The following is a 12,089-nucleotide window of genomic DNA, read 5'->3' as shown; positions in this document are numbered from 1 at the left end:
ATTATTGAATTACCCACCATACAATAGCATTTTTACCTGGCTCAGGAAGATGATGAGCTGTCTAGAGTCATCTCTTGGTTTAGGGAGGAAAACTTTTAACTCTAGAGGACAGAAGACCAGACCTTCAATTTTGGCTCTTCTATTCACTAACCTGGAGAAGGCACTGGCGACCCACTCCAGTGCTCTTGCCTGGAAAATCCCGTGGACGGAGGAGCCTGGTAGGCTGCAGTCCATGGGGTCACTAAGAGTCAGACATGACTGAGCGACTTCACTTTCACTTTTCACTTTCATGGATTGGAGAAGGAAATGGCAATCCACTCCAGTGTTCTTGCCTGGAGAATCCCAGGGACGGGGGAGCTTGGTGGGCTGCTGTCTATGGGGTCGCACAGAGTCGGACACGACTGACACGACTTAGCAGCAGCAGCAGCATTCACTAACCTGTGAGTTTGAATAAGTGTTTCATTGTTTCATACTTCTAGACAAAAATAATAGGAGTATTCGTTACCTCTTAGGATTGTTGTAAGGATATATGGAAGTTACCAATGTCACCAACCAGACCACCTTACTTGCCTCCTTGAAACCTGTGTACAGGTCAAGAAGCAACAGTTAGAACCAGACATGGAACAAGGGACTGGTTCCAAATTGGGAAAGGAATACGTCAAGGCTGTATATTGTTACCCTGCTTATTTAACTTATATGCACAGTACATCATTCGAAATGCCAGGCTGGATGAAGCAGAAGCTGAAAGTAAGATTGCTGGGAGAAATAGCAATAACCTTAGATATGCAGATGACACTACCTTAACAGCAGAAAGTGAAGAGGGACTAAAGAACCTCTTGATGAAGGTGAAAGAGAAGAATGAAAAAGCTGGCTTAAAATTCAACGTTCAAAAAATGAAGACATCTGGTCCCATCACTTCATGGTAGATAGATGGGGAAACAATGGAAACAGTGAGAGACTTTATTTTGGGGGGCTCCAAAATCACCGCAGATGGTGACTGCAGCCATGAAATTAAAAGATATTTGCTCCTTAGAAGAAAAGCTATGACAAACCTAGACAGCATATTAAAAAGCAGAGATATTATTTTGCTGATAAAAATCCATGTAGTCAAAGCTATGGTTTTTCCAGTAGTCATGTTTGGACGTGAGAATTGGACCATAAAGAAGGATGAGCACCGAAGAATTGATGCTTCTGAACCTTGGTGTTGGACAAGACTCTTGAGAGTCCCTTGGACTGCAAGGAAATCCAACCAGTCCATCCTAAAGGAAATCAGTCCTGAATATTCATTGGAAGGACTGATGCTGAAGCTGAAGCTCCAATACTTTGGGCACCTGATGTGAAGAGCCGACTCATTGGAAAAGACCCTGATGCTTCGAAAGACTGAGGACAGGAGGAGAAGGGGGTGACAGAGGATGAGATGGCTGGATGACATCATTGATTCAATCGACATGAGTTTGAGCAAACTCCAGCAGACAGGGAAGGACAGGGAGGACTGGGGTGCTATAGTCCATGGAGTCACAAAGAGTTGGACATGACTGAGGGACTGAACAACAACAAAAGTCTAAAATCCAATGATTTTTAAATTTTCTTCATAGAATATCTATTTCTTAATTTTCTGAGTTTTGTCTTTGTTATAAAGAAGAAGTGTTATTCACTTTAATTTTCTCAAAGATTATTGCTGAGATAAGCTATTTTTCTTTAATAAATATTATTTTTGTCATTTATTGAGGCAAATATATAATACTTCCCTTTGACCAATTAATTCAATAAAATAAAATAACAATTTCCTGATAACTTACTAACCTTATTTGCTGGAAAAGTCATGCTCAGAAAATAAAACATTGCTATTTTAACACAATTTTGAATTTTTGGTGTGAATCTTATATCTATAGTTTGTAATGAAATTAAGCTGACTGTTTATTTTTGGATCTTACATTTTACATTTAGATCATAGAAATTAACAAGTTGTCCATATGGTTCTGAACTCATTAAGAGCTTACGAGGTATTTAAAAGAAACTGCACAGATTTTGATTCTATTGCCTTTTATCAATGTAACTTTTTAGCAGTATTTTCATTCCTCTTTTCTCAAGCTGCAGCAGTGTGATTATTTACAGGTTTGCAGAAAATAGTGCATTTTATCTTACACTCTAATATGCATTTAGGCCTGGTTTTGCTTTCTCTTTCCCAGTAAGTTCAGCAGCCTCTGAAACTTATTGTGACAGCACCAAAGAATCCCAGACTAGGTGGTCCCATCTTTCTCAGGGGCGCTTTCACCTCCTGATCAGGGATTGCCACATGGATTGCCCCTGACTGTCCGTGGTGGCTGCTGCGTCCTCTTTGTCTCTATCTGTGCACTGTCTACCAATAGTGAAATTTGTGGCAGTTTTATGACAGCCTTTCTAGTTTCTACATTAATGTAGGCTTCTTTTTCTCCTCCTTCTGTAGCTTTTTTTTTCTGGGAGTCAGAGTTAAAGGCTTGTTTTCATGCAACTCTTTCCCCCTAAAATGTCAATGCACTATTCATTATTGAATTAACTGCTTTCCATCAACATTGGTGACAACACCAGGAATGCTGGGCTGTATGGCTGTATAAATGTAGTGGGTGTCAGGGAGGAGATTAATCATAGCAGCTAGAATAAACAATCCTGGAACCACAAATATGCTGACACCCTTTTGGCTGAGAACTTGAGTAGCTTGGCAAAGAAGCTACATTTTTTTTTTCACATTATTTCACAAGAATGTGGAAAATCAGGGAGTAACACCACAGGTACTTTTTCCAGTATTCTTTCTTTCCTTTTTATTCTCTATCAATTAGTTGATTTTTAATTTTCAATATTGTTAATGAAAGTAAAGAATACATATAAAAATAAAAATGTCAGGTAAGATGATGAGTCATGACATACAAAAGACCAAATGCTATAAGTGAAGACAGTCTTCTGTTATCATTGGTTCTAACAGAGAATTATATTAGAGTTAATATATCCACATTCATATACATTTCCACAAAATCTTCAGGGAATTAGAGTCATTGAGTGATGCTGTTTTCTGACATAGCTTCCCTTTCCAGAACTATTGATGATATTTGGAATCCAGAATAGCCACATCTTACTTCATGCTAAAGCTTTACCACAAGGTTATGTGTTAAGAAATTTAATTAACAGAAAATGACATATAACCAATATTATAAATGATTCAGGGAAGCTGAAATTCCCCGGGCTATCTAAATCTCATTCTGTGGGGGTATATTTCTCATTTTTCATCCTTATTTCTTGGCTATGTTGCTGACCCTCTGATGAAGAGTCCTCATTCATCTTCCTTGTCCTCAGGAGTATCGCCTATAACCCCACAGGACCACGGCAACTCGACAGTCTGTATAGCATCCTCAAGAGTGTGCTTGGGTCCAAATAACTTTGCAAATTACTGAATCTGCATTTTGCGAAGCCAAATATCTCATCTTTATACTTTCTTTTCTTTTTAATATGCTTTTTTTCTCCACCAAGAAGAATCACTTTTGGTTACCCATGCAATTCTTCTTCCTCACCAATCACTCCATCATTATAGAAGTTCCTACATAGTATCACAGTTTCACTAGAGGGGCCACAGCTACCAACTTGCTAAAATTATGGCAGGAATCAATTGTAAACTATGACAATATTGCATTAATAATAAGCCCAAGTCTTCACTTTCATGAATGTTAGAATGTTTGAACAGCAGTCTGTAGTTGCAGATTGTAGACATAAACAGTGATGGCAGAGGACATTAAACCTGTCCCTGCAGGTATCTAAGGATATAGCTAGAAGCAGCATACTTATGAAGTTTGATGTTTTATCTTACTAGTCAGCTACGAGAAGCCACTGGAGTAATCAATTTTCATAGCAGTTTAGCTAACAAAACTATTATTTACAAATGCACACACACATATATTCACATCAAATTGTAGAAACATGTTTAATGACACATGAAAATAATAGGAAATTTTTTATGATATGGTAAATGAATTAAGCAGAATATAAGATAAATATAAAAATTATGAAAAAATTCAACCCCACTCCTAATAAGAAACATGTGAAAGTGAAGTCACTCAGTCATGTCCGACTCTTTGCAACCCCATGAACTGCAGCATGCCAGGCCTTCCTGTCCTTCACCAAGTCAGTGATTCCATCCAACCATCTCATCCTCCTCTGTCATCCCCTTCTCCTCCTGCCTTCAATCTTTCCCAGCATCAAGGTCTTTTCAAATGAGTCAGTTCTTCGCATCAGGTGGCCAAAGTATTGGAGCTTCAGCTTCAGCATCAGTCCTTCCAGTAAATATTCAGGATTGATTTCCTTTAAGATTGACTTTTTTTGGTCTCCCTGCTGTCCAAGGGGCTCTCAAGAGTCTTCTCCAACACCACAGTTCAAAAGCATCAATTCTTTGGTGCTCAGCCATCTTTATGGTCCAACTCTCACATTGATATATGACTACTGGAAAAACCACAGCTTTGACAATATGGATCTCTGTCAGCAAAAAAAAAAATATCTCTGGTTTTTAATACACTGTCTAGGTTTGCCATAGCTTTTCTTCCAAGAAGCAAGCATCTTTTAATTTCATGGCTGTAGGCACTGCCTGCAGTGATTTTGGAGCCCAAGAAAATAAAGTGTATCACTGTTTCCATTGTTTCCCCATCTATTTGCCAGGAAGTGAGGAGACTGGATGCCATGATCTTTGTTTTGTGAATGTTGAGTTTTAAGCCAGCTTTTTCACTCTCTTCTTTTACCTTCATAGAGAGGATTTTTAGTTCCAGGAAATAACAACCCACTCCAGTATTCTTGCCTGGAAAATCCCATGGACGGGGGAACCTGGTAGGCTACAGTCCATGGGGTAGCAAAGAGTCGGACACGACTGAGCGACTTCACTTTCACTTTCATTTTTCTCTTTCTGCCATTAAAGAGGTGTCATCTGCATGTCTGAGGTTATTGATATTTTCCCAGCAATCTTGATTCCAGCTTGTGCTCCATCCAGCCCAGAATGTCACATGATGTATTTTGTATATAAGGTAAATAAGCAGGGTGACAATATGCAGCCTTGACGTACCCCTTTCCCAATTTGGAACCAGTTCCTGTCATGTTGTAACTATTGCTTCTTGACCTGCATACAGGTTTCTCAGGAAGCAGGTGAGGTAGTCTGAGATTCCCATCTCTTGAAGAATTTTCCACAGTTTGTTGTGATCCACACAGTCAAAGGCTTTAGCATAGTCAATGAAGCAGAAGTAGTTTTTCTGGAACTCTCTTGCTTTTCCTATGATCCCATGGATATTGGCCATTTAGAAGCTCTTTATGAACTCTTATGGAAAGATGTCTAAGATGTATTAAGTTAAATAAAAAGGTACAGAACAATACACATAATAATCTTAATTTGTGTTACAAAAATGGCAACAATCTTTATTTGTGTTGACCGGTATGTACACAAGACACTTCAAAAGAAACTAAGAGCAATAATTCCCTGGATGGAAATTCATCAAAATGTTTGAGCCTTTATAAATGATGGGAATACGGGTGATTAAAGAAATTGTTAGAATTTTCACCGTACTCTGTAATTTATTCGTAAAGTTTTAAATGATTACCAAAGAAGATTAACCAAGTTTATGTGCAACATTTTGTAATCCAGATGTATGTACTTATGAATAATAGCAGCAGGGGATGAGTACTATGGAAGAGCCTATGGGCTTGTTCTCTTATTAACATTGTCACATCCCTCCGAGCTCAATAATTTGTCTTAAAACCCTTAGACCAATTGGAAAAATTCCAAGTCTCTGCAACATAGGAGTCAGCAAGGCAAAATGCAAGTAAACATGAGAATGAGGTAGGCCCATTGACACTTTGGCTTATCCAGAGATGAGTACCTATGATTATCACTCCCAGGAAAAGCCCCACACCTTAGAAGAAATTTCTTATGGAGGACATTTTGGGATTATCCCCATCGAAGCAGTTTCTTGAGAGTTTGTAAAAGCAACCGCCTTTGAATAGCATTCAATTTTAAGTTAAATAAAAATGAAGCATACTTCCATAGGACTTCCTTTGTGTTCCAATGGCTGAGACTCCTATGATTCCAGTGCAGGGGGCCCAGGTTCAATCCCTGGTCAGGGAACTAGATCTCACATGCTGCAACTAAGAGTTTGCATGCTGCAACTAAAGATCCCGCATGCTGCAACTAAAGATCTTGCATGCTGCAACTAAAGATTTATGCTGCCAAATGAATAAATATTTTTAAAAATGAAACATACCTCCAGAAAAAGTGCATAAACCAAACTTCCTGGTATTATGAGTAATTTTAAAGCAAACACTCATGCTACTACCTATCACTGAACTGAAGAAATATGCCATTTCCTCAGAAGCACTTCCATGTGTCCCTTCTTGATCACATTCCTTTCCTTCCCTTGAGAGATAATCATAGTCTTCATTTTCATGGTGACTACTTCTTTGCTTGACGTTGTAGTATTACTACCTATTTATGGAATTAATAGTTTCTTCTTTTCCAAATACCACAAAATGTTTTCCAATGTGGTTTTATCAATGTATGCTTGTGCTGCTCCTGCTGCTAAGTCGCTTCAGTCATATCCGACTCTGTGCAGCCCATCAGGCTCCTCCATCCCTGGAATTCAACAGGCAAGAATACTGGAGTGGGTTGCCGTTTCCTTCTCCAATGCATTCATGCACACTCAGTCGCCTCAGTCATGTCCAACTCCGTGCAACCCTATGGACAGCAGCCTACCAGACTCCTCCGTCCACAGGATTCTCTAGGCAAGAATACTGGAGTGGGTTGCCATACGCTTCTAGCAGTCTACAATAGGTTCTTCACCAAAAGTTCTAAATGCTTAGCTTAGTCAGACTTCTGAACATTTGTGAGTCTAATGAGTAGGCAGGAAGGTTTCATTATGGTTTTAATTTGCATTTCACTGGTGATAATTGAAGTTTTGTGCCTCCTTATAAATTAATTGGTCATTTAGATATCTCTTTTTGTGAGGCACATGTTCAACACTTTTGCCTATTCTTTTATTGGGTTATTTTTCTTTAAAAGTGTTTAATGTAATCCATGTATTAATAAGAGTCTAAATGATAAATGATCAGGGTTAGAGGTTAACCATGCAGCCAGAAGGCAAATGTAGCAAACTAAGATTTTCACAAAATCTTTTAGTATAATTATCTGGCAGAAGTTATTCATCAGACAAATGGGCCTAAACATTTGCCCACCACACTGTCTGCTGCCAGTCTGCCCACCATCTGCCAATGACATGTACTCAGATCAATGAGTGATGCTAACTGCAGTAGATAACATTCACTAGACTCTTCGCAATGTGCGTGGCACTAGCTAAGCACGTATCTTTATTAGTTCTGTCAACACCTCTATATGGACTATACTATTAGTCTTAGAAGCTTGAATAACTTGCATTATGACTCAGTTTGAGAGTTTTGTAGCTGGGAGTTGATCCCTCATTTAACTGGAGCCTATGCTGTTATCCTAATTATACTTTGTCTCAAAGCAAAGTTTCCTTCAGGTTTCAGATTTGGAATTATCACGTATTGTGGAAATTGCAATCATTAGTTTTAACAGAAGAAAAGAATATAACTATGTGCTTAGTTTAGAACTGGTAAAATTTAAGTTGCCTAAAATGTATCATAATGCATTATGGCAGATACTGACAAAAACAAAATAGGTTGGCATAAAGCTTACACTTATGTTTGTAAGACAATACGTGCATGGCAAATATGGACTCTTTCAACTTGTTACTGCATCTGTAAACATTTTTATACATCTTGAATAGATAAAATCAGAGTCTCTTAATCTAGCCTCATATTTTAGGTTAAAATTATAAAATAAACAATAGCAGCAAACCTAACCATAAGTCCAATAGCAGTTACCCTAAATTCTTGAAAGGTAACTTGAAAAGACAGCCTAAAACGTTGAGTCTCAGAGGGACTTCCTATTCATTCAGTTCAGTTCAGTTCAGTCACTCAGTCGTGTCCAACTCTTTGTGACCCCATGAATCGCAGCATTAGTAAGCATAAAACAGCAAAGTGTTTAAAGGTGAAACACTAAACACTACCGTTTCTTGAATGAGGTCATAGACATCTATGAGAAAAGAAACCTTTATTTCTAAGTTAAAATTTGAATTTGTTAGAAGACAGAAGAACTGTGCTTATTTGAAACAAAAAGCTGAAGAAAGGTGTGATCAGACTTTGAAAAGATCACAAGAGCTAAGAACTGAACTCCAGTTCATGAAGTTGATGGCAATTTCTGAAGCAGTTTATATAAAGAGCTTTATTTCAGAGGGCCACCCCACCTTTGAGGGAACCTTCTGGCTTGAACATGTTCATGGGTCCTGAACAGCTTGTAAAGCTATGCTCTTTCTCCTGCTGTGACTCTGTTCAGGCTTGTAGTTTCACTTGAAAGAAAAATATTCACTACCTCCTAGGCTGAGTGTTAATCCTCCCACCGCTTGATCAGTTAAATCCCACTGTCTGTGTCTGGAAGGCAAAGTCTGAGCCTTACATATTGCTTTCTGGTAAGCCACATTGCTTGGCTTGTGCACAAGCCTTACATATTGCTTTCTGGTAAGCCACATTGCTTGTTCCATTCCATGGAACAGGTGCAGCAGTGTGACTCTGTGCAACAGGCTTTTGGACCCTCAATATAGGGGGCCAACAGGTGCAGTGTTTCATTTTACCACTTAAGAAGTTCAAAGGTCTATAATGATTATACTATCTAATGAATTTGTTTCAATAAAAATATTTTTCATATGGCACTGAATAGCTTACAAAGTGAGAATATATTCTCTTGTTTGCTGTTCAAAATGATTGTTTACTGGAAGGAGTGCCTTATTATGCTCCATTTAACAACCAGGGAAGACTGTGATCTTGCCCAGGGTCACATAGCTAGTTAACTGGCAATCTTGTAATTAAATCCAGATCTTCTGGATCCTAACCAGTGGTCTTTTACAATTCCCTTAATAAACCCAAGGTTGGAAAATTATAGAGGTCTTTCAAAAGGAATCACATTATCAATGTGCTTTGAGTTCAGAAAACTGGTGTAATATAAATGTCATATTGCTGCTCACTTGGAACAAAACAAAGAAAAGACCATTTTAATGTTGCCTCTAAGATAAGAACTCTCAGAAAAATATGCCAGAATAGCTTCAAAAAACCCTAAATGTGGCCAGTCAAGTCCCTGGAAGAGAAGTAGGTCTGCCTGTTGGGGACCTGTAACTCGTATGGTCTCAATGTGCTAGCCTTGCCTTCCATGCATTTCACATGCATGGGTATTTTTTCCAGCTGAAAAATCCTGGAAGGTAGGTGTTTTGGTTTAGTTTTCCCCAGATACAGATCTTGAGATAAATATTCAAGTGCAAATGACTTATTTGGAAGGAGAAACGACAGTAGGGAAATCAAAGGCTGTGTCACTGAGCCAGCTATCACCAGGGTGACTGGAGCTTAATTGTAAGAGGAAACCCTGAACACAGTAAACACACACCCCACAGAGACATCCCATCTGAAGGGTGAGGGAGCTGGCGTGTTCATATGCCAACTCCCGTCAGTCATTTTTTGAGAACTGCTGGGAGTAAGGGTTGGTGTTAATTCCCTCACTCTCTGGCATGCTGTGCAAGAAGGCAAAGTGGCATTCTATAGGTGAAGAAGAGACTTCAAGGCAAAGGAATGCAGACATTGGCAGGGCAAAGTAACTGGTTTTTTAGCATTCATTTGGTTCATTGGCAGGAAGAATATGGAAGTGCACCCAAATGACCCAGGTCTTATACTACAAGACTTTTCATTCAAAGTCCAGAATAGTATTGGGGACATAATAGTTCCCTCATAACTATGGACATACCAACCTGAAATCAGAGTGGTTGTGAGAAATACTTACAGATACAAATTAAATCCTGATCAACAAAAGAACATGGAAAGAAAGAAGGAACAAGAGAAGGCAAAGAAGGCGCTGGGAGTCGTCTCTACTCACACTTTCTCATAAATCTTGTTGGGATGCTCTGGCCATTCGATCATGCACACCACTCTGTTGGGCATGGTCTCCGTGGTTGAATAGTAGCCCTGAGGGAAGGCCAGGAGGAGAGCCAGGATCCAGATGACACAGATGACCACCTTGGTGGCTGTGGCCGACAACCTGGGTTGGAGGGGGTGGATGATGGCCATGTACCTGGAATGGAGAAGAAAGGACAAAATTCCAGTTTGGTCACCAAAATCTGCATTAGGGATATGCATTGTTCCTGCCCAGTGAAAAATTCCTTAGAAACCCTTTGAGTCCTGGTGATTTTTATGACTATTCTAACCTTAAGCTATGTGATTTTTATGACATGAATGCAAAAACTTGTAAGAAAAATCAGCCAGGTGTTTTAATATTTTAGAACCCATCTGGCACTTTCCAAGGAGAGACATTCTCACCCTTGTAACTCTTATGCTAGGCGCACGATGCCCCAGTATAGGTTGGTGGCTTACAGCAAAATCAGAAAAATAAGAACAATTTGTGAATTTATTCAACACAAAGTCTATATCTTTTTTAGATTAAGGAATAATCGTGATAGAAATAGTAGTTTTTAAAGTCCCCGTATGACGGTTTAAAAGGCTAGCAATCCTGTACAGGTCCATACAATTTGAAGGCAAGTGAATGTGTATGAATGAGAAAGCAGTGACCTAAAGCCAACAAAAAGCAATGGTTCCTGGAGAAAACTTCACCAATTCAGTGTGGTTAAAATAAAAAGTATGCTTCATGAAAAGAAAGAGACTCCACCTTCTGAGACAGACACACTTTTGCATATTAAAGGCCAGGGTGGATGAAACCTTTTGCAGGAAGAGTGAAGGAAACCGAAGGATGACTTCAGGCCTGGAGCCATTTCTCCATCTCTTGCTTGGTATTGAACAACAAATGGTGTCATCTGAATGAGTGCGCACATCCAGATTTGTGTGTTGCTTTTCAAATTCAGCAGAGTTTAGAAATAACAAATATTCCAATCAGCATTTCATATCAGTTATAATCATATCAATTCTGCCTATTGCATTTAAAAAGTCAAATACCTTTTAAAGAATAGGTTTAGCCCAGTCCCATAAGACTACTACCCTGAGCTACTGAGGTGCACGGTGGGCAGGAACCAAGCAGCCTGGGGTGGAACATAGCCCATGCCCCTTCTGGGGTGCTGCTCCCTTCCCCCAGGTTGTAAGGACTCCTGACTGGAAGTCAGGAAGCTTGTTCTTGAGAGGGTGCTGGACTCAAAGTGGCCACTGTCAAGTACTCCTACCTCACTGGCCTAGATACAGAGTCCTGGCAGGGGGAAAAGGAGCCATGCCTCACATCCTTTCCCATCCCTTTGTTACTATTTTGCACTCTTAATACCTGCCAGTAACTACTGTCTACACTGAAAAACAATTTCCTTTCTTGCAAAGTTCATAGATCCATCCCTTTGAATTATGTCTTATACTGCCTTTGGGATTTAGGTATCCAAGAAAATCTCAGAATCATGCATTTAATTCTCTGACATGCAGGTGTTTCTGACTTCCATGGGACTGAAAAGTCAATGGAGACAGAAATGAGCAGACAAATAGAATAGCTGCCAGCTGTCTCCATGTAATTCTCTTTTACAGTGTTCAGAATCTAGCATCTCTAGGCTGATCCAATTCCTCCTTCCCCCCAAATCCCAACCTCTGATAACCATAAATCTGATCATTTTTTTCTATGAGTTTGTTTTTGTTTGTTTTTGAAGTATAATTGGCCTACAACACTATGTTCATTCTTGGTATACAACACTGTGATTGGATATTTGTGTGCAGTTTAAAATGATAACCTTAAGAAATCTAGTTACAACGTGTCACATACAAATATATTACATAATTATTGACTCCCCACACCGTATATTTCATACCCCTGTCTCTACTCTTGTTTAAATATTACAGTCATTGTGCCCCTCCTTTGCCAAACACAGTGTCAGCATGACCCTGAAAACTTTATCACCTATTTGGGAAATAAAATTATGCCTTAACAAAAAGACACTAAAGGGAAGTAGACTTGAAGTCAGGAGAGGGTTGAATCAGAAAGAGACTTGCAAAAG

The 12,089-nt window shown here is 39.2% G+C and overlaps 1 protein-coding gene across 1 annotated transcript in view; it reads right to left on the bottom strand.

Annotated features, from left to right (window-relative positions):
* Nucleotides 1-12,089, bottom strand: part of TACR1 (tachykinin receptor 1) — a 184,651-nt gene that overhangs the window by 63,115 nt on the left and 109,447 nt on the right. The window contains exon 2 of the mRNA XM_027554791.1: nt 9,992-10,186. Coding sequence (XP_027410592.1) covers nt 9,992-10,186 — 195 coding nt within the window. The remainder of the gene's footprint in view (nt 1-9,991; nt 10,187-12,089) is intronic.

The sequence above is a fragment of the Bos indicus x Bos taurus genome, chromosome 11 (genome assembly GCF_003369695.1).
Source record: "Bos indicus x Bos taurus breed Angus x Brahman F1 hybrid chromosome 11, Bos_hybrid_MaternalHap_v2.0, whole genome shotgun sequence".
NCBI classification, from domain to species: domain Eukaryota; kingdom Metazoa; phylum Chordata; class Mammalia; order Artiodactyla; family Bovidae; genus Bos; species Bos indicus x Bos taurus.
This window is presented reverse-complemented; position numbering and strand designations above follow the sequence as displayed.